Raw genomic sequence first — 27,748 nt, 5'->3', positions numbered from 1 at the left:
CTCCCCCGTGCTGAGGCATTCGAGAGAGAGCGTCAGCGAGTATATTATGTTTCCCCTGGAAGAATCTGAGTTTGAAATCAAAACGGCTGAAATATTGGGCCCATCTAATTTGCTTCGCTGATAGTTTACGAGGGGATCTTAGATACTGTAAATTTCTATGGTCAGTCCACACCTCAAACGGTGTTCCACTTCCTTCCAGGAAGTGTCTCCAGCACTCTAGTGCTTTTAGAATCGCTAAGGCTTCTCTCTCCCAAATCGGCCAGTTTTTTTCTGTATCGCTAAACTTTTTTGACAGATAGCCACATGGCTTCAGGTTCCCCCCCTCGTCTTTCTGCAGCAGAACTGCCCCATATGCCCGGTCTGACGCATCGCAATGTAATACAAAGGCTTTCGACATATCAGGGTGCTGTAGGACAGGCTCCTCCGTAAAACGCTTTTTAAGGGCTTCGAAAGCTTCCTGGCATTCTATCGTCCAGGTCAGTTTGGCCCCTGGGGCCTTCACTTTGGCTGTTTCTCCCCTGCCTTTAGTCTTTAACAAATCCGTTAATGGCAAAGTGAGGCGCGCAAAGTCCTTGATAAATGTTCTATAGAAGTTTGCGAACCCTAGGAAGGATTGCAGCTGCTTCCGTGTTTTGGGGGCTTCCCACCCCCTCACGTCTTCTACCTTCGCAGGGTCCATCGCCACTCCCTGGGATGAAATCCTATACCCCAGAAAGTCTATCTGGTCTTTATTGAACTCGCACTTGGCAAGCTTCGCATACAGTTTTGCTTCTCTCAACTTTTGCAGGACTTCCCTGACTAGTTCTATGTGTTGTTCCTTAGTCCGAGATACTAACAATATGTCATCTAAAAAAACAAAGACTCCCTTGTACAACAATGGATGCAACACTTCGTTGATTAATTGCATGAACGCGGCGCCTCCGCCGCACAAACCGAAAGGGAGCACACGATAATTGAATAATCCGAATGCACAGGAGAAGGCCGTCTTCCACCTGTCCTCTGGTTTAATCTGCAATTTATGGTACGCTTCAATTAAGTCCAATTTAGTGAATATCTGTCCCTCCGATAACTGGGCGATCAAGTCCTTCACTAAAGGTAGGGGGTATTTATTTCCAGAACTGATTGCATTCAGGCCCCTGTAGTCAATGCAGAGCCTCAGCGTTTGGTCCTTTTTGCGCCTGAACAACACAGGCGCCCCTAGAGGGGAATTTGAGGGCTCTATGAAACCCCTCGCTAGGTTTTTATCAATGTATTTTCTCAGTTCCTCCTTTTCCCTAGCCGACATTGGGTATATTTTTGCCTTAGGAAGCTCTGCTCCTGGGACTAGCTCTATCTTCACTATCTTCACTTCAACAGGTTGCTTGTTTGCTGCCACTTTCCAGCTGAATGGGGACCACTATCATGGCTTTGTCCTGACTTACCAACCCCCCCGAGTGGTGCCTCATCGGTGGTTCTTCCTCGGCGCGTTTCCCTGCCACGGCTCTTGGTTTGGGCGGGCCTCCGCCTTCCCCTTTTCTCTGCCAGCACTCGGCAGCCCTGTGGCCCAAACGGCCGCACACGAAGCAGCCCCTCCTGCTGGTGCTCACGTTCCCTGTCGGCTCCGTTCTCCTCCCGGCTGGGGTTGATCCCTCCTTCCGGCTCCCCTCTTTCATCTGCGGCCGCTGCTGTAGCCCTCCTCGGTGCCTCCTCGCCTGGGCCAGCGATGTCTCGATGCGCCCCGCCAGCTGAATCCATCCGCGCAGTGTGTCAGGCTCATCACGATGCACCGCCCAGGAGAGGATCTCCCGCCTGAGCCCCTCTTTGAAGAGTTCTATCTTTGTCACTGCAGACCATTCCGGCACCTTTTCAGCGAGGCATTGGAACTCCTCCGCATACTCAGATACCGACCTCTGCCCCTGGGAGACGGTCTTCAACTCCTCCCTCGCCCGGATCTGCTCCAGTGGATCTCGGAAACGGGTCTCCAGGGCCCCCATAAAGCGTCGGAGTGACCCCAGACATGGGTCGCGCCGCGCATGTAGTTGAACGTACCAGCTGGCCGCTCCCCTCTTCAACACTGCACCAATGGCCCGTACCCGGCTGGATTCCGTTCTAAAAGTGTGGGCATTGTCCTCCATATAGCCCCTCACCGTGGTCAGGAAAAAATCCAGTTCAGAGGACTCTCCCCCAAACTCGATCCTTAGTTCCTCTCGTCTCGGTAGGGGTCCCTGTGGTGGCAATCCCCAATCCTCCGCCCGTCGCAAGCCCCCTTGCGGGCCAGTGGGCCCCGCTGCTGCTTCCCTTTGTCCTGTGCCACGCCCGGCATTCGCCAGGGGCACCAGGGTCTCAGTTGGGAGCGTAGCCGGGATTCTCGGAGGCTTTTCCCCTTCGTCGTCACTCTCCTCCACCCGCGTCAGGCTCGTTTGGATCTTGGGCCGGGCACCGGGCTCCTTTCGCATTTCCCTTCCCTTCGGTGCTGGGAGGTCTGCAAAGCCCTGGCTGCTTCCCATGCTCACGTCCCACATTGAGCTAGCCCGGAGTTCCCTTCCTCGCTCCGGCTCCGCCAAAACCGCCAGGCGCTCCATCGCCCTCGACATCACTGCCAGGGTGGTCTCCATCGCCGACATCCTCTCCTCCAGAAACACCATCTTTTGCGGGCCTGGGGAAGGTGAACCTTCCTCTCCTCCGGTGCTATCTCCCCGCACCACTCCGCGCCTCTGGGTTACCCCATTTGGCTGGGCATAAGCGGTGGATGACGCCAGGGCCGCCAGCTGGTGGAACTCAGCGTCCGTCTCGGGAGTGGCCCTTTCTGACCTTCCTCCTCCGGCGCCCAAGAGCTCTTCATCCTCCACTTGCATGTTACACCTCACCGCTACAGCGGGATGGTGTCCGTATTCTTGGCTTAGTGTCAGCTCACCACAGCCGCTCCTGAATGAACACACGAGACTCTTTGTGGTATCACCAGGAACTTTTACTGTAGGAAACATGAACATCAGAAAAGCCAAGAATGGGAGGCTCCGGCCAACCCTCCTTTATATACCCTCCCCCTCATTTGAACAGTCTCTTCCCGCTCAGTAAAACCCCGCGCAAATTCCCCGCCAAGTCCATCAGCCGTTTCTCCTCCGAGCCCTGGGACGCAGGTGTCTTATCAATGTCAGTGACCCTGAAACTCAGAGCCACATCCAGGCTCTAGTAGCAGGGTTCTGACACTTTTCTAACTGGTTACCTGAAATCATGGATATGACCTAACTCCATGAAATGACTTGGCTTCCAATCGCAGCATACCAGAGTTACCATGTAGGACTTAGATATTCCAAGAAAGTTGCTAGGTCATCCAGCATAACTCTGTGGTAACTTTTGGGGGAAGCATTCTCTCAGATTGTCTGAAGCCTTAGTAAATTCCTAAACAGATCATCTCCCAATGGGGTGGGTAAGTAAAATCATGGGGATGTGTTTCATAGTTATAGGGGTCTTGCTATAAATCTATCGCAAGTACCAAAGAAGCACTGCACAGCTGGAGCAAAGTGTAAAGGGTCGACACATTTGACCAGCCTTGCTTGTGAACCAACAAGGACTCTGACCCATTCTTGAATTGCGTGAGGAGCAGGATCCGACTTAACACTGAAGATCAGAAATGCTTGGAACACATCCAAATCACTGTTCAGTGGGAGGGAGCTTCATTTGCTATCCCATTGCCATTTCATGCTCTGAAAGATGAAGAGAACTAGTCCCTGTAGATGTTCTTCAACACTTCTCAAAAATGCAGTGTGATGCTTCCTCCTTCCTGTGCTCCAAACATGTCATGCTTACTGTGATAAGCAATGATTTTGTGAGCTCCTCTGGTTCTGGCAGTCTCTATTACAAACTGTCTTCTAGCTGCCCTGGAAACTAGGATGCAGAACAATTGCTTCAAACTACAGAGAAGGAGATTCCACCTGAACATTAGGAAGAACTTCCTCACTGTGAGAGCTGTTCGACAGTGGAACTCTCTGCCCTGGAGGGAGTGTGGTGGAGGCTCCTTCTTTGGAGGCTTTTAAGCAGGGGCTGGAAGGCCATCTGTCGGGGGTGTTTTGAATGCAATTTCCTGCTTCTTTGCAGGGGGTTAGACTGGATGGCTCATGAGGTCTCTTCCAACTCTATTATTCTATGATTCTATTATGTTCTTGTCAGAAGCAAATATCAAAATAGTATGGCTCTTTCACACTTGATAAGTCTTCTTTCTGAAGCCGAGGCCCCATCTACACTGCTACATAATGCAATTTCAGAATGCAGTTTAACTGCATTGAACTGGATTATAAGGCAGTGTAGACTAATATAGTCCAGTTCAATGTAGTTAAATTGCATTCTAAGACTACATTATATGGCAGTGTACATGGGGCCCAAGATTAACTGTGGTATTCCTTTATCAGTCTGGGGAACATATCACTCCACATATCTTCAAACTCCCAATTCTCATTGTCCCTTATTATTAGTTAATTATTAGTTGGTTAGGTATGATTGGTGTTGCAGCCCAGCAACATCTGGAGCACCACATATTCCTCTGCCTCGATTTGAATGGTATGATTTGATGGGAATATGGATGTGTATTTCTAAATGCCTCCTCCTCTCTTTAATTCAGAAATTATTTTTCTGATTTACATAGATTCAGTAACTTCCTGGCATCATTTGCCATCCTATACTAGTTGTGTGACTGAGTCCTAGTGCTTTTTTTCTCATCTTTCCTATCTGCTGCTTCCACACCAACAAAGCTGCTGGTTCAGAAATGCCTGTATGGCTCTAAGCCCAGCTGTGTTGCTTTTTGGCAGAAACTTTTGTCTAACTAGTTGGTAGTCCCAAGACCAATTTGGCGGTAACATCACTAGATCAACGTATTATAGGACACGGGAAGAAGAGGCAAATATCTGAAGTCTCATTTTGTCATTGTTTGTGGAGCCCTGTTGTCTTGTGAAAGGACACGCTTCCTACTTCCTGAAGCCTAGACAAAGCTGATGAGACATTTCAGTCTGTCTTCCCTTCCTCTGGCATTTCTCTGGGAAATGAAATGTAAGGAAACTGGACACAAGGATTTATTTCCCAGTTTATCACATCTATCATGTAAAACACACAGAGAGTAGCCAAGTTACTCTGAATATGTCCCTCTAGGGAGCAAAAGCAGTAATTGCAAGAAGATGTGAGTTAAGCTTTGTGATGATCTTTTAAATAGAAAAACCTGGTTGAAAAAAATTCTGAAAAGGCTATACTGTGAATTTTCCCTATGGGTCTGCTACCAGTCCTCATTTGTTCGATCACATGTATCTATGAGCCCATTAGTTTCTCTTTGAGGTCAAAAGAATAAGAAGAATCTTTCTCTTAACATTTTTCTGATAGTAATAGATTTTTTAAAAAGTCTCACATAGTGTTCCTATTTTAAAACTATCTTGAAAAATAGCTTTAGGTTCTCTGTGGGGGCTTTTATAGTGGTCTTGTTGCAGATTTATAGCTGTGATTCATGGTTTGGGTTTTGTTTAGCCACTGTACCTAAATCTATGGAATTAGGACAACACCATTATGGCATAGACCAGGGGTCCCCAAACTTTTTAAACAGGGGGCCAGTTCACAATCCTTTGGACTGTTGGAGAGCCGGACTATAGTTGGCCACCGAGCAATAATTAATAATAATAATAATTAATAATAGTAACAGCAATAATAATAAAAAGAGGGTTGGAAGAGACCCCTTGGGCCATTAAGTCCAACCCCCATCTGCCTCTGTGTACGAAAAGCACAAGCAAAGCACCCTTGACAGATGGCCACCCAGCCTTAATGTTAATAATAATAATAATAATAATAATAATAATAATAATAATAATAATAATAATGATAGGGGTTGTAAGAGAAAAAGAGACCCCTTGGGTCATTTAGCCCAACCCCCTTATGCCCTTGTGCCATGGGGGCCAGATAAATGGTTTCGATGGGCTGCATCCGGCCCCCGGGCCTTAGTTTGGGGACCCCTGGCATAGGCAATGTGAGTTTTTGATACACTTATAGCTCAGGAGCCCTCTTTTCTGCTTGGTCTATTTGTTGCCCTTATTTAGAAGGCTTCCTCATCATTTCTGGAAACCAAATCCCTTCTAACAAATGCCAGTAGATATGCTATTGCTGTACATAATGCCTTCTTTCCACATTACTGTTTAAAAAGCACGTGTATTAACACTCAGCAGTTTATTAGGGGTTCCCAGCATGGCTCTCCCACCATGTTCTGTGCCAGGTATTTACACACATATTCAAAGCATGAAATCTGATGCCCACAGTAGTTTTCAAAGAACTGGCAAGATATGAGAAAATTGGGAGGTTAAGAGGATTTTTGCCAGCAGCAGTCTGTAGGAAAGGGGTTGAATGACAGGGCTTGCTTGAAACCTGGAATCATATTTTAGATTCCATGCTTGAAGCATGAAATCAGATTTATGGTGGGAATGTGAAAGATAATTTGCTAGAACTATAAGGATGTGTTCACATTTTAGCAGCTAATTTCAGTGAATATTGATGGTTTTGGCTGAAAATTCAGAAGAAGTTGAGAGATATTTTGGTAATTTGTAGGGGGCATGTTATGGCATGATTTCTAGGCAATTGCTTGGTGTGGGCTTTGGTCTTCTGAAATACCAACCTCAAATGATTTAGAAGACCAAACAATATATCTGTGTTCTTTAGTATATAAAGACATAAAAAGTCTGCCTCAGCTCATCGAAACAGCATATTTTTCAGCTGTGATGCATTCTGCCAAAACGTAACTTTGGAGAGATGAAGGTTACTCATCTGTAGAAAATCAGCACAGTGGCAGGCTGGGCTCTGTAATGCTCAAAGGAAACCAGAACAAACTCAGTTATCATCCCAATCTGTGATGGGAGTGTGAAAATGGCTCTTTCTTCAGGAACACCCAAGAAGTTAAAAATGAAGAGTGGGTTGAAGCCACATGAAGGCTTCTCTCAGCACTTTTCCTGGGACCTCAAACACTACTTTTATATGGGAATAACAGATCAAAATGCTCACTATGTTGTTGCATTGAATCTTAATCCAGATATTTGTGTTGTTGCCCTTTACCAATCATGTGTGTTGCATACTACCTAAATGCCTGAAATCTATCCCTTTAATTGGCTTATAATAAGCTATTTGTTACTTTGAAGGATGCTATACTAGATCAGTGAATCTTCACTCTGACTATGATGTTATGAATCTAATGAAGACCTAGGAAATGCCAGGATCATCTACAGGCCCAATATGGTAGTGGTCATGGCAAATATACAAGAGACCTCCAACGAAGAAGAAAGAAATTGGCATGATGGAGAACTACAGCTGTTTTATTGCCTTTCCAACCAGTGTATTCTCCACATCAATACCTTGCAATTTTATAATGATAGTGAAGGTTAGTTACTATTTGCTACAATGAAATATTTTGTTTGGACCTCTGCTATGAAATCACTACACCTCCTGGGGAATGAGCCAGCGTGGTGCAGTGGTTTGAGCACTGGAATATGACTGAAGCCTAGGGTTCAAATCCCGATTTGGCCATAAAAACCCATTGGGTGACCTGAGGCACACCACACTCTCCCAACCTCAGAGGAAGGCAAAGGCGAAACCACTATGGTATGAACAAATATTTCTAAGAAAACAGTGCAATATTAATTATGCCTTTGGGTCTCCATAATATGGAAACAACTTGAAGGCACACAACAACAACAAACACTTCCTGGGATAAAGTTTTGGTTTTAGCTATAGTTAATATATTCTGTCCCAGGTTCAATAAAAAAAACAACAGAATTCTGAGGTAAGGAACAATTTGTTAAGTGAATCACCTCCCTCGCTTACTATGATTCTGCAAATGATTAGTAAAGCAATTCCAACTTAGTTTTTAGCAGTAGGCATTTCAGTTTGAAATATTTAAACCCTGGTCATAGTATATGTAGCACCTATCTGGACAAAGTGAGCCAGTGATGTAATTCAGATTATATGCAGTTATATTAACATTGACCTTTATCAGTTTAAAGATGAAAGTACTTATCTTTTTAAGTTGTAAGACTAAGGTACTGTCTTTTAAAGGTTTTTTTTAAATGAATTGGTACAGTATGTTTTAAGTTATTGTTTCAGCAAAAAGCCTTTCATATTTCTGTTGAATGAACGGTTGCAAAATGCAGAGCTGTGTTTTGTCAGAGTGACAAATTATTCAAGTATGTGAGATTTAACAGGAAGTTTTGGGATTCCTAAAGAAAGGATCACCCTTTTAGAGGCTACAGTGTACCACAGTGCTCTCGCTCTTACCTACTTTGCTAATGCGGGAATGCCAAACATGCATAAATAAGGGACCTTTGGCCTAAAGCTCCCTGGCAAATCAGTGTGGGCTGTATACTATAGGCCAAACCAGATGTAATCTTGGTTGGTTGGAAGCAATGAATATGTTTGTTAAAAATGACTGTTGGGAAGGGTAGAATTTGGGCTGTGATAAATGAAGAGTAACACTTCCCTGGGGAACTTCTTTGTCAATGAGAAGAGCTCCAGCTAGTTATTTCCATTATGCGTATGTAAAAAGAAAGCCTAAAGCCCTGTAGTCACTCTCCTTATTCTATTCCTGCCTTTCTTGGTTTTCATGAATGCAATGAGGCACAAAGAGGAATAAAAAAATATCTTTCCAGATAATAATTTGGAAAAGGTCTGTAATGGTTGCATCCAACATTTGGTGATGGAAGGTGGGTGTTGTTCTAGACATGTAACTCTTACTACTCCCTTAGCTGTATAGCAACCTAGCATAGCCTTTCTTGTGTGTGTGTTTGTGCCTTGAATTCACCTGTGAACTTACAGTGATCCTGTGGATTTCATGGGATTTTCTTAAGCAAGGGATACTCTGAGGGGAAATATAGTTTGGCAGGAGTCATAGAATAATAGAGTTGGATGAGAGCACAAGGGTCATATACCGTATATACTTGAGTATAAGCTGACCCGAATATAAGCCGAGGCACCTAATTTTACCACAAAAAAACCCTGGGAAATCATTGACTCCAGTATAAGCCAAAGATGGTAAATTTCAGAAATAAAAATAGATACCAATAAAATTACATTAATTGAAGCATCAGTAGGTTAAATGTTTTTGAATACAGTAGAGTCTCACTTATCCAAGCTAAATGGGCCAGCAGAACCTTGGATAAATGAATACCTTATGGTTCTCGTCCCCTTGATCTGGTCATGTAAGTGTTATTTATTGTTATAATTGTATTATTTTACTTTGTTTAATAATGTGTTATTATGTTGTTATGTAATGTTTGTGTTGTTTTTATGACTGGAAACCGCCCTGAGTCCCATCGAGGAGATAGTGCGGTATATAAATCTTGGATAATAAGGAGGGATTAAGGAAAAGCCTATTAAACATCAAATTAGGTTATGATTTTACAAATTAAGCACCAAAACATCATGTTATACAACAAATTTGACAGAAAAGGTAGTTCAATACACAGTAATGTTATGTTGTAATTACTGTATTTACGAATTTAGCACCAAAAGATCACTATATATTGAAAACATTGACTACAAAAATGCATTGGATAATCCAGAACCTTGGATAAGCGAGTCTTGGATAAGTGAGACTCTACTGTATTTACATAAAGCTCAAATTTAAGATAAGACTGTCCAACTCTGATCAAATCATTATTCTCATCTTCTTCAATGTAAATGTGCCTATGTATCCTTTTAATAATAATAGAGTAAAATAATACATGTAATAATAATAATAATAATAATAATAATAATAATAATAATAATAATAAATAATAATACAGGAAAATAATACAAGTAATAATACATAGAGTAAAATAATAAATGCAATAATAACAATAATTATAATAATTATAATATCGGAGTGAAATAATAAATTTATTAATAATAATAAAAATAGAGTAAAATAAATGTAATAGTAGCAATAATAATAGAGAAAAATAATAAATGTAATAATACCAATAATAATAGAGAAAAATAATAAATGTACCATATATTTTCGACTATAAGTTGACCCAAATATAAACCAACCAGGACCCTCACCTGAGTATAAGCTGAGGGGGGCTTTTTCAGTCTTAAAAAAAGGGCTGAAAAACTAGGCTTATACTCGAGTAAATATAGTAGTTCAATTCCATTCTGCCATGGAGGAATACCCATCAAAGCACTCCCTACAAATGGCCCTCTAGCTTCTGGTTGAGAAACTCTAAAGAATTAGACAGCACAGCACCATATTGTACTGTCAGACTGCATCAGAAAATTCTTCCCAATATTCAGGTGGGATTTCTTAAAGTGTGGGAATTTATTTCCTTCTACAGCTGCTTTTGGACTCAAAACTGCAATGAACACTTAGGGATATTAAGGATTCCAGCAGTAGATCTGTATAGGGCCTGCATTCTCTAATTTCATATATTGAGAAAGAAATAACACATCCAGTTCCTTCTCGCTTAAGAGTGCATGTTTTTCAGCATTCCAGATCATGGTTGTTTCATGGAGAGTTACTGTTACACTAAATTCCTACAAAATATGTTACATTAAGGGGGAAAAAACAGTCTCTCTGTGCAACCAATTCACATTTCTGGCATTCATGCTGTCTTGTACTGTCATGGCTAACAGTCAAATTAGAACTAAGGATGTCCCTTTGACTCTTTCCTTTGCCATTATCTCACTAGATAGCCTTCACAGTTATAATAATAATAATAATACTTTATTTTTCTATTCCGCCACCATCTCTCCGAAGGGACTCGGGCGGCTAACATGGGGCGATGCCCAAAACAAAACAAAACAAAGCAATTACAACGAATATCAAAACAAAAACAGTAATAACATAAATCAAATAAAGTAAACAATTTAAACATTTTAAAACTACAATAAAACACTAAACAGTAAACCCTCCATATTTTGCAAGTTTGACTGGTGGATTTGCTTATTCCCAGGTGTGATTAAAATGTTTTATCAAGAAATATTTGATGGAAATTGACCATAGAGTCAAGCTGAAGGATTTATCAATTCCTAGAGATATTTAAATGTGGTTGTTCACTTTTGTGGTGATTCTGTGCCCCTAACTCCAGCAAAAGTGCAGAGCTGACTGTACAAGGAAGAAAATAATACTGACTTGACTTTACAGGTATTGTAAGGATTGTCTTGATACAGTACATGAAGCATGTCCAATATTAAATGACATTATATAAATGCAAAGTATTATTTCATGTAAAGCAGGAGTCACATTTCCAGGATATGTAACATTTTGGATCTTTTGTGTCTCATAGCTTCCAAGAGAGACTGTATAGAGAAATTTGGCCCAAAGACTATAGAACGGATTACCAAAGACGATGATGCCATTTGCACCACTGAATACTCTCGTATTGTTCCCTTGGAGAATGGAGAGGTGAGCTCTTTGGTTTTTGTTTGCTTTGTGTTTCAAATGACCTATCTGGATGTCACTGATTTTGCTAGATATGATTGTCTTAGGAATGATATGTTTAGTTTTTCATGGATTTTGTCATTCCTGCTTCTGAGAGTACAGTGTGGAGTTTTAGTAGAAGTATGGGATTTGAGTCTTGGTTCAGATTCTTTGGGTTTGTATGGTAACCAAGGACAAGCCACTCCCCATTTACAAACTGCGGTATTATTCTATGCATGCATTTGTGTGTGTGTGTGTGTGTTTGTTACTGGAACAAAGACTGAAAAGTAGCTGATGAGAGGGATTGAGAAGAGAGAGAAAGAGAATAAGGGAAAGTCATGAAGTCTTGAGCTAGATCAATGTTTCTCAAACTGTGCTCCTCCGGCTGTATTGGATTTCCATCTTAGCAGCCATTAGGAATTGTGGGAGCTGAAGTCCAAAACACCTGGAGGAGGACAGTTTGAGAAACACTGAGCTAGATAATCAATATTGGAAAGACAGAGAGGCAGCATGGTCTAATGGTTTGAATGCTGGACTATGAATCTGGAGACCAGGATTTAATTCCATGAAAGCTTACTGGGTGATCTTGGGTGGTTTGCAAACTCTTAGCCCCAGAAATCCCCATGATAGGTTGGCTTTAGATCAGTGGCTCTCGACCTGTGGGTCCCCAGATGTTTTGGTCCACAACTTCCAGAAATCTCAGCCAGTTTACCAGCTGTTTGGATTTCTTGGAGTTGAAAGCCAAAACATCTGGGGACCCACAGATTGAGAACCACTGCTTTAGATAACCATGTCAGAAACAACAAGAAGGTACACGACAACAATAGTAACAGAGCATATATCAATCACTGGTAGTTCCACCAAACTTTTGGCTTCTAAGCCTTTTTCATGCACTTGCTTTATTTGTTCAAATCACTGTGTTTCTGCAGCTGCGGGAGGCTAGCTACACTTAAAATCAGAAAGATGAGGCTCTTTAGAGTCCAGATTTTGTACCATTCACTTCCATCCATGTGCAAAGGAATATATGAAACAGAAGATAAATCTTACAGTGATAAGCTTTTCCCTTAGGAGATAGAGCAAGGTCTTGCCCTTTTGAGCCCAGTGAACTTTGCATATTTAAACATTTTGTAAAGTTATCTAAAGCTAATAGTAGGCTGTGGGATGTTGCGCCTGGAAAACACGGGTGCATCCTGTTGCTAAATTCTGTGATAATCTTGAGTCAGGCTGGCGGAACTGTTCCAGCTGTGCAGATACTGTGTTCCAGCAGATGAACTCTGCTGGGATTGTTAAAGGGTTGCAGTGGGGTGTAAAACAGTTTATTCAACCATAGACAGGCTTATTCAGAAAGCAAATGTTCTCTTTAGGGCAGGAAAGGAGAGACTTTTAGCAAGAGAACTAACATTTGCAAACTGAAAGAAATACAGTTCTTTGATTATTTTCCCAAAATAAACCCCTCCATATTTTACTGAGCTACTCCTATTTTGATTAATTTTCCAGTTTACTACATCTGTGAAAAGGTCTATTAAATTAAAAAGGAAACAGCAAGATTTAAAGCATTTTGAACCCCTATCACTTCAAAAATAAATCCTTGATGTGGTTGCTTATTGTGTATTGTTTCATAGTCAGACAAGGACAGCCCTGTGATAAGCTTCCCTTTTAGTTTCATTTATTTTAATTGCTGTGGTAGCAGAGAACTACTCCAGGTGCTGTGTTATCTTCATGTGTCATTCATAAGCCAAGCGGAAAGGAGTTTCCATGATTTATGCTTCCATGTTTTAGGGCATTGACTCGCTTTCTTATGATGTTCTCAGCACACCATCAAAAAGGACCCAGCCTCTGTCTTTTGTTATATCTAGTAAAGCTGACCAAAGCCATAACGGCAAGCATGAACCAGTGTTTTAGCTCATTAAAAGTCCAGGACTCTTTGAGTCTTTACCCCGTAACACAGCAAATTACATCAAAATAACTTCTGAACAACATAGACACATGGTTGCTTTGTGCTTACCATTTTCTTATCCCAGGTTGTCATGGCATTATATGTTTTTGTAAATGTAAGGATGCACACAGGAAGAAATTCAGTATTGTACTTAAGTTTGACATGACTTGTATATGGTGCTAAAATGGATTTGGAGACGAGGTTGTTTTTGGTTTTTTTTTTAATGATCCTAGAAAAATGGTACATTGGGTTGAGTCCAGGCTATGTAAGTTGAACTTAGTTCCTACTAAAATCAACGAGGCCTATCCCATTTATTTCAATGAGAACTAATTTCAACTTATAGTCAGAGTCATATGGCAGACTGTAGCTGGTCCACATATTTTCTTTTGGTTCTTTCTGTGTTATTTTATCTTTTCTTTGGGTGTGTAAGTCAGAATAATCATCATGTAAACAACTACTAAGCTCCTATGAAAAGAATATTGAATTTGGATGTGAGATTCCAACTGAGGAATAAATCCAATGCATGAACTTGAGCAAGTTATTATTGTCAACCTACAGGTAAAATGGCATGAGAAATAAAATGTGGAAATATTATATCTACTATAAGTATATTTACTCAGAAATAAGTTGAAGTGGATTAGAAAAAATGGGAAGTAGATGCAGAATAGTATTTCTCAGTGGCTTCAGGGAAACATTTCTCAAGATAGAGTAATATGGAACCTCTATCCACATGAAAAAAACATTCTAATTTTATTTGTCGTCCTATAGATTGTTGTTTCCTTGGTGAATGGACGTCCAGGGGCCATGAATTTCTCCTATTCCCCTCTCCTGAGGAATTTCACCAAAGCCACTAACATCCGATTGCGTTTCCTGAGAACCAATACTTTACTTGGCCATTTAATGGGAAAGGCACTAAGAGATCCTACTGTGACCAGGAGGGTAAGATGCTTCTATATTTCTCTTGATCATCCATCTTATTACTGATGTGCGAGCAGTAGCTTTTGGAAACAGCTGAGAAAGGAATAAACTTATGTGACCATTTGCCTTGGAAGGATGCCATGCTTGCTTTGCAAGGCAGGAAACCATGAATGCCTTCAGGCCTTTATAAATCTCTGATTAGGCCTGATGGGAAGCTGTTTGTCAATGCTGTTACCAGATTAGATTTATTAATGTCATTTTCTGTTCTAAAGGTTCTATTGTTCAAAAAATAGATCTCAAAAATAAAAGTGAATGCATTGGTAACCAGAGTGGACTAGAAAATGTGTTCTTGAATGACTTGGATTTAAGTTGAAACTAGTTAGCTGGAATTGGTTGAATGCTTTTGGCTTGTTCTTATTCTGTTATAAGTGCAGAATATCTGGACATTTTCTGCAAAGCAATAAAGTGAAATCATTTTCTGATCTTCTAGTATTACTATAGTATCAAAGATATCAGCATTGGAGGACGGTGTGTATGCCATGGTCATGCGGACGTCTGTGACGCCAAGGACCCTTCAGACCCTTACAGGTAAGAATTGCTTATAACGATATTAGTAAATACTAAATAAAATATGAAAAATAGCTGTACTAGGCCCCTGATGGTGGCACAGTGTGTTAAAGCGCTGAGCTGCTGAACTTGCAGACCAAAAGGTCCCAAGTTCAAATCCCGGGAGCGGAATGAGCGCCCGCTGTTAGCCCCAGCTCCTGCCAACCTAGCAGTTCAAAAACATGCCAATGTGAGTAGATCAATAGGTACCGCTCTGGTGGGAAGGTAACGGCACTCCATGCAGTCATGCCAGCCACATGACCTTGGAGGTGTCTACGGACAACGCCGGCTCTTTGGCTTAGAAATGGAGATGAGCACCAACCCCCAGAGTCAGACATGACTGAACTTAACGTCAGGGGAAAACCTTTACCTTTTACCTAGGCAGATGGCATTTAAAGTATTAATATTAATAGCAAGTTGGGTACTGTACTCGGGAAGATGGAGCTAGATTCTAGCTTTCCACTAAATTTTGAATGAAGACAATGGCTCACCTTCCATTGAAACATGTTTCAAGCCAAATGACTTAAGACTCAGATTAACTGGTTCTTTATATTTTGGTGGACTGCAATTTCCAACATGGTGAAAAGGGCAAGGGGATCTGCATAATGCCTGCCTGGTTTGAAATAACAAATCACTTTTTAAATTTTTGTAATCTTCCATAAGAAATAGTATAGATTACTGCCTTAGCCTTTCCACACAAGTTAACATCACGGGTTGGATAAAGAAAACATGCCAATTGCAGTATAGGATGATTTGGTTCATTGTTGACCCCAATTTTGAACCTTAGAGAAATTGTTTCATTTTCATAGTTTCCATGGCAAAATGCTATTAGAGTGGTCACACTGATTGTCTGGAGGAAAAGTAACAATTTGGCACATGGTTACTGTCTTGACCTTTCTGAGTGTATATTTATTACATATCAGTTCTCTTAAGTTATCTATAATATAATTAACTGTCTGTTGTCATTTCAAAATTCTGCACCTAAAATATTTTCTGTTTGATATTGAACAAAATGATTTTCCTTCAGTTTCAAAATGTTCATTAATAACTATTACAATTAGACAGTATCAGCGGTTACATTTTTATCCTCCTCTTCCATGAACATCCTTGTCTTATTTATATAACCTGTCTTTTCCTCAAACATGGGACACAAGGTAGCTTTTGTTACTTTGGTCTTTCATCTGCATTTGACGTCTTAGTGAAAGATAAAAATGACATTTCATTACCTGTTTTTGCTTTTTACACATTACTTCTTAGACAGAAGCAGTAAACATATGGCTGGCAATCAGTCTCTTTGGGACTTAGGTAGAAATACCTAGGATTGTGTTGATACTGCCTAGAACCTTTGCAAAGATTGCCTAGATTTGTGCAGTGTTGTTTTCTAGAGCAGATTTTGCAAGAGTAATATAAAAAGTATTCTGGATATATTTTTAATTCTCATAATACCCAATCACAGAACCTTTAAAGCTTGTGATTAAGCTGAAACTAAGCCAAGTTTTTCCTACGGAAAGCTCAGAAATGCAACTGGGCTTCAGTCCCTGGCCCTTGTCATGTCTGGATTTCTAGACACACTTATAAGAGATTGCTTATATCTCTGATCCCTTAAATTTACAGGAGATAACAAGAATGGAAAATGTTGACTTCTTCCTTATGTTTGGAAAATATGAGCAAGGGATTAATTTTGCTGGAGAGTCATTTGCTCCTTTAGGTGCCGATGACAGAAGACCCCCTGCTTACTCAATTTCCCGCAAAATAGTAGGAGTTTTACTTTCCTTTCTGTTCCTTATATAAACAGCTGTCTGATATCTATTTAGGTATTTCTTTTTAATATCATGTGCCTAGATTATGAAAGGCACAGTAGTTCATGACATGTTGAAAGCTGCAGCCATATGCTGCCAGAACTCAGAACTGTTTAGTCATAGGTATTGCCAACTCATTTATTTGGTTTATAGCAGACTAAACATCATTTGCAGCAGAAGAGATTGGGCCATTTCCTCTCTCTTTTTTGGGCAGGAGAGAGGGGAAGTAAAAATATTCTCATAGGATATGTTTTTAAAAAAAATGGAACACTTAAAATCTAGTAAGCTTCTCAAGTCAAGGCAAGTGTATAAGGGGCCAGGAATGGCGGGGCTGAACTGAAGTACCCCCAGAATGATGGGATGGTGGTGTAAACAGTGTGGCTGCTTCTGAATAAGAAGCAGTCCAACTGTTTACACTGGCCCAAAATGTGGGCAAGGTCCAGAGCTTCACTGAGCTTCATTAATGCAGGACATGGCCACATTAAGGCAAATGGATCCTGTGCATCATGTGGATGCCACAGAATCCGTTCATTCCAGAGCCGACTCATTTGTTCCATGTAGGCAGACCCTGAGTTTCCGCGGTCTATGAAACTTCATTGTTGGATTCATTGGAAACAAACAACACTCAGAAGATGCTTATATGGTCGAAGCGGAGCATAAAACCACAATGTAGGACCTATTTTGTAGATTTCTCAGTGCCAGATAAAATAACTCTGAAATTTAGCTGCTCACTCCTAACAGTGACATTTTATTTATTTTTTAGTAATGTGTTTCTCCTTGGGGATCATGTTGGATAAAAATATAGCCTATATCAAGGATCCCCAAACATTTAAGGTGGAGGGCCAGTTTGCAGTACCTCAGACTTTTTTTTTGGGGGGGGGGACAGACTTTAAATGGGTGTGAGTGTGGGTGCGTGTGTGCCATGCATGCATCAAGCGTTAGCCATGCCACCACTTGCCACCACTGCTCACACTCACTTGTCCTCAATGCACACGTGCTGTCACTCACAGTCACTTGTGGCTGTCACACAAAAGAAATGGACTGCTGCTGCAATGTGCATACATGAGCGCATGACAGTAGTGGCGGGGTTGAAAAAAGTTCTTGGCAGGCCAAAGTCAACCTGCAGGCCTTAGTTTAGGGACCTCTGGCCTTGATAGAGGAAAATGGGCAACTTACAGTGCCTCAGACACCCATGTGAATGATTATACAGTAGGGTCTCACTTATCCAAGCTAAACGGGCCGGCAGAATCTTGGATAAGCTAATATCTTGGATAATAAGGAGGGCTTAAGGAAAAGCCTATTAAACATCAAATTAGGTTATGATTTTACAAATTAAGCACCAAAACATCATGTTATACAACAAATTTGACAGAAAAGGTAGTTCAATACACAGTAATGTTATGTTGTAATTACTGTATTTACGAATTTAGCGCCAAAATATCACAATATATTGAAAACATTGACTACAAAAATGGCTTGGATAATCCAGAAGCTTGGATAAGCGAGGCTTGGATAAGTGAGACTCTACTGTACTGAATACATACAATATGAACAATATTTACAGTGAAATGATTGGAAAATCAAACTACTATAATATGCAAAATAATTTCAGATTTGTCTTTGGAATCTATCTATTGAAATATAAAATTCTTTTTGATGTTGAAATTCAAATGTCTTTTCCTTTTTTGTGTAATTGCATAATTTATTATACAAAAAGTGTAATTAATTAATTGAGGTATTTTTTTAAACTCTTGATGGAATCACAACATTTGTTGCCTAATAACAGAGCCAGCTCTGACCAAATCTCATATTGTAGCCTAATTACTATTTCCCCCAGAAGTTTCTCCCTGACTATTGATTTTCTAGATGTCTGTGGCCTTGTTATTTTAAGAGTTCAGGATAAGATACCCAATTGCTTGCGCAGTATCATAGAAGTCTTGAACTGAAAGGGCACGTATATTAAACAAGGCTCAAAGAACAGTATGTCTCTGCCTTTAGAACAGTGCCTTTATTTTTTGCATTCATTCTGGGGTGGCCGCATGCCGAGCTTGTTAAAAAAAATGAAGATAAAGAGCATGCTTGTATGCATTTGTGGTTTTGCCCTTCTACAAAGAGATCACTTTGAGAAACCATCAAGCTGATTTGCTCTTATATTCTGGAACTGTTTAAATGTCTTTAATAGCAGCATTGCATAATAAAGCAGCTGCACCAGACAGAAATATTTTTTTTATAATTGAGACGTTGCTTTACGCAAGGCTTGAAAAACATTTGAAGCAAAATCCTGTGTCCAGCCAAACACAGTAAGAATTCCAGTCATGGTTGTAATGGAACCTGGAGGCATTTGATTATATTGTTAAAACTGATTTTTTTTTTGCATAATATTCATGCAGACGTAGGCAGAAACAATATGCATACAGTAAGAGGAGCCCTGTATCCCAGCCATATGAGATACATGAAACTATGGATACTATTAAATTGCCTCACTTCTGGTCCCAACATACCATTGAGGTGCATTGGAGGACCTAGAAATTCCTCTCTAAGAATTTAATTAATGGATTAAGGTAAATTCAAACAGAAGCATATCACAGAATCGCCTGGCGGACCCAGTAGATTCCTAGAGACCATCCCTCCCTCAGGTTTGAGTAAGTGAAACAATGCCTTGTGATAGGTTCATCATAAGTTGGAAAGAATATGAAAGTTCACAGCAACAATGAAGACAAAAGACATCCTTGGAAAAATTATTCATTTATCCATAAACCTGAAAAATACCTTGAAAGAAGCAGGCATTTATCACTAATCAAAGCTGTCTGTGGACCACCCGATTAACTGTTTTGCTATAGCATGTCTGTAACTATTCATCTCTCTGTCTGAAAGGATAATGGAACTGAAGAAGCTCATTCTGCCCTTTAGACTTTGAAACATTTCACTTAAGAACAGCTACTATGAGGAATGTTCCTAAGTGAAACAGTATAAGAACTGAATGTCTACTTTAGTGCATTGCATATATATTTCATCACTGAAATATGTAAACACTGTAACAGGTAGGTTGGTAATTCCTTGCACAGATTGCTTCACTTATGAAGTGCTGTATAACTGTAGAGATGATGGACGTGCTAGGCGTTTCTCCTATCGCCACCAGCAGAAGAAACAAAAAGGGTGCCTATTTCTGAGTTAGATTTGTAGCAGGGCTTTCTGTTAAAGAAATTAGTTTTTAGGTAGAAAGGCAAGAAGAATGTAAAGATTCATTAAGGGTGCATTGGAAGTTGACTTACATCAAACCAAACTGTTTGCCTGTCTATGCTCCTACTACCTGGTTGTGGCTGCCATTGCCCTCCAAGATCTCATCCACAGAGAGATGTTTTAGCTCAAACTGCTGCTTTCTGATCCTTTTAATTTGATATTCCAGGATGTGAGGCCTTTTGCTTCAAAAAGTAGTCTACAACTAAGCTATAGTCCTTCCATTCCAAGTAAGTTTTAGAGGAATATAAGGAAAACAAAGAAGCTGTGCCACATCGCTGGCAAGTAGGCTTAGTACCTCCTTACATTTAAATGATCTCAACAGCTAGTTTCTTAATTTTTTCACAATTTAACTGCACTCAAAATGTGTAGATATATTTTTTTTTACAATCTGAGAAACTCCTGTGTTAAGACTTTGTGTACATGGAACTCCAGTGGGCAGGAGATTCTAGTGCTGCTAATCCTGCATTTCTTTTCCAATTAATGAAAGAATTGGCAAGCATATACGAGGGCTATCCAGAAAGTACATTACGTTTTGGAATGAAAAATGAACAAAGTATAGGAGAAAACATTTACCATATGCAGTTGAAAGCCACACCCAAGTACTACATGTCACGTAGTCGCCATTCAAATCTAGGCACTTACCATAGCTATGAAGGAGCTTTGCAACTCCTTCCCCACTAAATTCTGCCGCTTGTCCTCAACCAACCGGTCACCCCTTTCCGCAGCTGCGCAGCGTCACCAAAACACTGTGTTGCCAGCCACACCCTCATTGTTGGAAACAAGTGTTTGAGGAAGCAAGCGGCAGAATTTAGTGGGGATGGAGTTGCAAAGCTCCTTCATAGCTATGGTAACTATGACTACCATACGTGAGATGCAGTATTTGGGTGTGGCTTTCAACTGCATATGGTAAATGTTTTCTCCTATACTTTGTTTATTTTTAATTCCAAAATGTAATGTACTTTCTGGATAACCCCCGTATTATACTTTATATGCCTAAGACTCGTTTATTTTTGTCAATTTATAGACTAATCCAATTATTTTCTAGAGCCAATCTATTTTACCAGTTGGCTCACTATTCCACTACTTATCCAATGAGCTGCAGTGGTTAAACCCTTATGCCAGCTGAACTGCTGACATGAAGGCTGGGTTGCTGACCTGAAGGTTGCAAGATAGGGTGAGCTCCCATCTGTCAGCTCTAGCTTGTGGGGACATGAGTGAAGCCTCCCAGCTAATACATCCCGGTGTCCCCTGGGCAACGTCTCTGTAGATGGCCAATTCTCCCACACCAGAAGTGACTGGCAGCATGTTCTCAAGTCACTTCTGACATGATAAAAAAAAAACTTAGCCAATAGGTCTGTTCTAGCTGGGGTTAACCAAAAAGATTCCAGACCACATCTCAATTTTTTAAAAATTGATTTCTCAATTTCTTCAGAGTAACATGTGTTAAAACCAGTATGACTTCTTTCAGAATTTTCATGCATGACACTGCACAGTATTTAATGCAGTTAGGACCCCACCTGCCGCTTCTCTGACCACTTTAAGAGTCAAATGGGATGGATATAAATGTTTAAGATTTCTGCCTCACACCACTCTTCTCTCAATGCCACACACAAGGACGATTCATACCTCATCATATGGTATGGCTCTTGTTTTTCTTTTATTCATACTCAGAGGAGCTAACATTTTGATCAAAAACCTTTTCCGTTGTTTATGGGAATGTGTTGAATTCCCTGTAGGCCAGTGATTTCCAAACTCTAATCCTCCGGGTGTTTCAGACTTCAGTTTCCACAGAGAATGGCCCATTAGTCCCAGGTATGTTGACCAATGATCAGTGATTCTGAGACACAAAGTCCAAAGTGCCCAGCTGACAAAAGTTTGGAAAACACAGCTTTAGACCAAAAAAGTGTCCTAGTGCTGCATTCCTTCTTCTGTATATCACAGTTGGAATGGAAAAGTACCTGTTGAATTTTTCCATGAATGTCTTGCTTGTAAGGAGCTGTATAAAAGATATATACTGCATTTCTGAAATTATAAGATGCCATTGATTGTAAGATACACCCTAATTTCAGTACAACCATCACCAACAAAAATGCATAAGATACACCTTCGATTCTAAAACACACTCGAGATTTAGAGATGTTTATATAGGGGGAAAAGAGCATAATTGAAATGAAGAAATACAGTAGGCAAAGGGTGTGTATTCATGCAACTTACATGCTATAAAACGTGTTTATCTTTTGATAAGGTAATAGATTTTTGTGATCTGAGTCATGCAGTGCAATTCCTAAAAGTTCATTACTTATCTTCTATGTTTGGTGTTCAAAGCCAGATTTTACAGAGTGCATGCCCTCGATGTCTCTGTCTTTTCCCTATTTCAGCATAGGAAAACACTCGTTCTTTTTTCATGTTCCATTAGCTATGATGGAAAGCTATTGTAGCATGACCTTTGCACCCAGTCCGGAAATTTCAGAAGCATCTGGTTTGATGCTGTTGGAAACAGGATACTACATTGTGACCTAGACGAGTAAAACAATTAATATAATGTTTTAATCTTACTAAATGAGGTATGGGCTGAGTGTGGCCCCCAGTGCTGTTTTTTCAATCTCTGACCCCCAAGTTGCTCCTGGATCAACCTTTTTCTAATGAAAATATACCGTATTTACTCGAGTATAAGCCGACCCGAATATAAGCCGAGGCACCTAATTTTACCACAAAAAACTGGGATAACTTATTGACTCGAGTATAAGCCAAGGGTGGGAAATGTAGCAGCTACGGGTAAATTTCAAAATAAAAATAGATACCAATAAAATTTTATTAATCGAAGCATCATTAGGTTAAATGTTTTTGAATGTTTACCGTATTTCAAAGAAAAACAATAAACTAGCTCTATAAGTGGAAAAGTAGAGGCAACAAAAACAATATGGTATCAATAATAATCTAATAATAATAATAATAATAATAATAATAATAATAATAATAACAACTTCATTTGGATCCCACCCTATCTCCCCATAAGGAATCAGGCCGGCTTCCAACATAGTAACAGGCCTACATAAACAATGCAGAGCTAGATATAAATCTATAATTATACATACCAATTTCACATATGCATTTACCCCTGAAACATTTGCAAATCCGCCCCTCTGTGTGTGTGTGTGTGTGTGTGTGCATTTCCCCTACAATATTTGCAAGCCATATATATATATATATATATATATATATATATATATATATATATTCATATCTATCTAGACATGTCTATATATATTTGTGTGTTCATTTCCCCCCTGTAATATTTGCAACCCCTATATATAGGTAGGTAAGAATATATTCATATCTATCCAGACATCTCTCTTTATATAGATATTTGCAGAGACTTGCAAACATATGAGGGTAAATTCATATATAAAAATAATGTATATGTATGGTTACAGATACACAGGTACATGGATCTATATGTATAAAGGATTTGCAAAGACCTGCAAACATATGAGGGGAAAATTCATATATAAAATTAATTTATATAGATAGATACATACATATATAAAGGTACATAGAGATTGCAAAAGCTTACAAGGGGTTAATGCCTATAGGAGAGTTTAACAAATATTTCAGGGGGAAATGCTTTCATAAGATTAATGAATATATATATTTTTCTTCTTCCTGACTTGCAAGGGTGTCTCTCTTTTCAAAACATTCCCTTGATTAAGAGTGAGGGAGGCTTTGCAAAAGTAAACACACTGATAAGGGAGAAGAGAGAAATAGATCACATATTGCAAGCAATAGCCTGCAGGCTCTGTTGCGAAATTGCCCTTTTTAATAGGCTGTCCCTCTGGTTCAACATCAAGAAGTATCTGTTTTTGAAAACCAGGAGTTGACTTCCAGTTTTCCTTTCTTTCTCTTCCCTCCCTCCCCAATTTGTGGTATTTGGGGCAAATTCATGTGACCCCATGGTAGAAAGGTCTTCTTTATTTGTCCACCCACATACTGGAATCATTGCTGTTTTTATTTTATCCAATTCTGTTAAGAGTTCAGTTTTATCACCATTTCTTGGCCCTGTTTCTCCAGTCTCTCTTAAACCGAGCTGCAGATTCCTGTTGCAAGGGCCCACCCTCTGCAGATATCTCCTTTTCTCCATGATCTCACACAACATGCTTTGTCTAAGAGCATGTACCAACCCAGCTGTGTCTTTATTTTTGTCTAGCTGATTCCTATTAATAACATGTAAGCATGTTCCTGCAGATCCCCATTAATGTATACAGCTTCAGACAATTTCTTCATATTTGTAAGATTTATGTACTGCCTTTTTTTGTCTGAATTCTGATTAAAGAACAAAAAGAGTGAAGTAATACACTTAATGGGAAACTGTTTTTACATGAATCCCTTTAAATATGTATTTTAATCAATGGCTGTCTCCTAGCCACAGTAGTATTTGGCCACATCCATGTCAGTGGGATGATGAATTCGCTTCCTGTTTTATGATGATGTTTGAAAAGCTATTCATGGTGTTGAATCCTATCCACAAAATAGGTTTACCACCTGGGTAACCTTCAAGTTCAGCGGAAAACTGAGAGCAGATGCATATTTCCATTGTTAGGGAGTCCACCTGGCACAACTGCATGCTCCATTTTTCTTTGACAACCAACAGACACTTGGAGTGCTCCTCATAAATTGGCATATTGCATTGTCTAAGAAAAAGGAGTTGATATTGATTGCTAGGAGCCAGAGAAGAGGATAACATGGGTTGCTAGAGAGACCCAGAAAGTAAAGTCCAAGTTTCAAGGCCACCTTTTTTATTATGGTGATCATGACAATGGTTTTGTTTCACTGTGTCTCAAAATCTCACCAAGCTTATCATAGCTTGCAGAATTTGCTCAGTGGGTGAAACTATAGTGTTGGCAATCAGTTACATAGATCACTGGTGACTTCAAGACTGAACACTAAGTTGATGGTCAACCTAGGCCAGTGATGGCGAACCTATGACACGCGTGTCAGCACTGACACATCTAGCCAATTTTGCTGACACGCGGTGGTCACCTCTTGGGTTGTTAAGTGTTTTGTGGCCAAACTTGGTGTCATTTCATCCAGTTGTTTTTTTGTTTACTCTGTCCTACAAATGAACAGTACATATATATATATATATATATATATATATATATATATATACATACTATTATTATATATATCCTATTAATATATTTTATATCATATTATATTATATTTTTATATTCTATTATTATATCATTCATTCTATTATTATTCTATTGTAGTATATTATCATATTATTACTATTATATTATATTATTATTATTCATTATTCATGACTATATTGAAACTAAAATAGAGAGAAATTAGTGTGGAAACTTTGTGAAGCTTAAACTGCAAGAAGTACCATAGATTGTTGTACATGGAAATAACGGTAGTAAATAGTTTTTGATTTATTAAATACAGTTATATATTACACTTATGCATTTTTGTTATTTAAACTATACATATTGTGAAATTATGTTTTTTTTTTCTCAAAGTGACATACCACCCAAGTCATGCTAGGTTTTTTGGCAAATTTTGACACACCAAGTGCAAAAGCTTGCCCATCACTGATCTAGGCCTTTCTTTTCATTCTATCTATCTATATCTATTTATATCTATATATCAATATCTATATCTGTATCTGTGTATAAAGGTTTGTCCTAAAGATATAATGTAAGAATTACAGGTTTTAGATGTGTGTTTTCAAGTATATAGTGGAGAGGATTGGGGATTATATTTGTACCTCATAATTTTATTTTTATGTGTGCCTTATTGTGGTTGGCATGTTTACTCCTTGTGTGACTATTGTTGAGCCTTGTGTGTGTCATATCATAGGCAATCACTTGTGGCCAGGTATGATTGTCTTCCAGAGGGAGAGTATATGTGCCTTCGAGTCACCTGTTGACTATGACAACCCTGTGAATTCCATAGAGTTTTCTTATTTATTTATTTATTATTCAAACTTATATGCCACCACTCCCCTAGGGCTCGTGGCAGCTTACAAGAACAGGCTAAAATCTAACAATTTAAAAACATCTTTAAAACATCTTTAAAACATCTTTTAAAAACATCAATAACAGAAATCAAAAGCCTGCCAAAACAGGCAATGAATCTGATTTTGCTAGCCTCCTGAAAATGAAATGTATAATTTGCATTCTGATAACAGCAGAGAAAGTTTTCCTACAACCTGAAAACTCTTTTTACTTCAGTTTTGCAGCATTTGCTGGAACTTGGGAAGGTGATGTTTTTAGATGCTAGATATATTGTTGGAGGTAGTTGTTTGTCTGCTGGTCTGCTGTTGGCAGCAGACCAGAGGTCTTTGTACTATCTTTCCTAGATTTTTTTTTTCATGTCAGGAGCAACTTGAGAAACTGCAAATTGCTTCTGGTGTGAGAGGATTGGCCGTCTGCAAGGACATTGCCCAGGCAATGGCCGGATGTTTTTTGATGTTTTTACCATCCTTGTGGGAGGCTTCTCTCATGTCCCAGCATGGATCTGGAGCTGACAGAGGGAGCTCATCAGCATTCTCCCCAAGTTAGATTTGAACCGGTAACCTTCAGGTCAGCACCCCAACCCTCAAGTCATCAGTCCTGGCAGCACAAGGGTTTAACCCATTGTGCCACTGAGGGGAAAAAAAAACCTTGGAATGGGAAAGAGAAATCTGTTGTCTCTCAAGGTCCAGCGATGGAGTGCTGAAATGTTGATACTATCACTTACTATGGACAATAGCAAAGGGTCTATTTTAAATGTGAATCCATAGTTCGCTTTTCCCTACACTTGTTTGGTTTCTAGCTTTGACTGTAGACCCAGGTGTTCATTGGAAAGATATAGATGTGTATCTAACATGACCACAAACTGCACCGCCCTGTCTATTCCTGATTTTTACAAAAAGAAAATGTATCTATTTTTAAGCCCTTTGAATGGGAGAACAGAATGGGTGTGTGCCATAGGAGGGAGAGGCATGGCTGGAGGGGAAAATGAGTAATTGCAGAGATAAAAGTTGGAACATAACAAATTATTACCCATTAGTCTGACACAACAAGCAGCGTTTTTGTAGGCTGGGAGGAACAGCACAGTGCAGAACACGTTTTAGGCATGATGTCACATTTCCTAACAAAACAGCGCCAAGAACAAGATGCTGATTCTTGTCAGGCAGACAGAATAATAAGAAATCAATGTGAAATTTCTTCTGTAGCTCTCTATTAAAATGGCTGGGATTTGTATAGTGGTGCATACTTTTGTGCAGCTTCTCTTCATTTACATTTACATTTACAAGTGGGTAGAGATTTTGGCAGGTTATGCTATGTTATGATTTTATATACAGTATTTTATGCATTACTTTTATTGTAATTGAATTGCATTTTGTTGTTATTGTTGTATTTTATTATATATTACTGGGCTTGGTCCCCATGTAAGCTGCCCTGAGTCCCCTTGGGGAGATGGGGTGGAATATAAGAGTAAAGTTGTTATTATTATTGTTGTTGTTGTTGTTGTTGTTGTTGTATGACACAGCAAACAAGTAGATATGCTGTATTTTGTTTCACAAAATCACAAGTCGAACACTTCCCAAGTGTCTAGGACTGTATTATTATTATTATTATTATTATTATTATTATTATTATTATTACTACATAGAGGGGGATTTTTGGCAGATTATGGCAGGTAATATTTTAAAAAATAAAATGTCTAACCACTGTCAAGTTTGAGAATGAACCCTTCTTAGTTTAGTGGCAGTTTGCCATTGCCTTCTGCCAAGGTTGATAAGAGTCTGATTTTTCAAAGATCACAGTGTGTTTCCATGGCTGAACAAGGATTCAAATCCTGATCTGC

At 39.6% G+C, this 27,748-nt stretch overlaps 1 protein-coding gene across 3 annotated transcripts in view; it reads left to right on the top strand.

Moving 5' to 3' along the window:
* The window catches only part of lama5 (laminin subunit alpha 5), a 228,071-nt gene that overhangs the window by 101,943 nt on the left and 98,380 nt on the right, over positions 1–27,748 (top strand). For all 3 annotated transcript variants that reach the window (XM_062979024.1, XM_062979023.1, XM_062979022.1), the window contains exons 4-6: positions 11,256–11,374; positions 14,094–14,264; positions 14,734–14,831. In XM_062979024.1, the coding sequence (XP_062835094.1) occupies positions 11,256–11,374; positions 14,094–14,264; positions 14,734–14,831 (388 nt within the window). The remainder of the gene's footprint in view (positions 1–11,255; positions 11,375–14,093; positions 14,265–14,733; positions 14,832–27,748) is intronic.

This window comes from Anolis carolinensis, chromosome 4 (assembly GCF_035594765.1).
Source record: "Anolis carolinensis isolate JA03-04 chromosome 4, rAnoCar3.1.pri, whole genome shotgun sequence".
Taxonomy (NCBI): Eukaryota; Metazoa; Chordata; class Lepidosauria; order Squamata; family Dactyloidae; genus Anolis; species Anolis carolinensis.
This window is presented reverse-complemented; position numbering and strand designations above follow the sequence as displayed.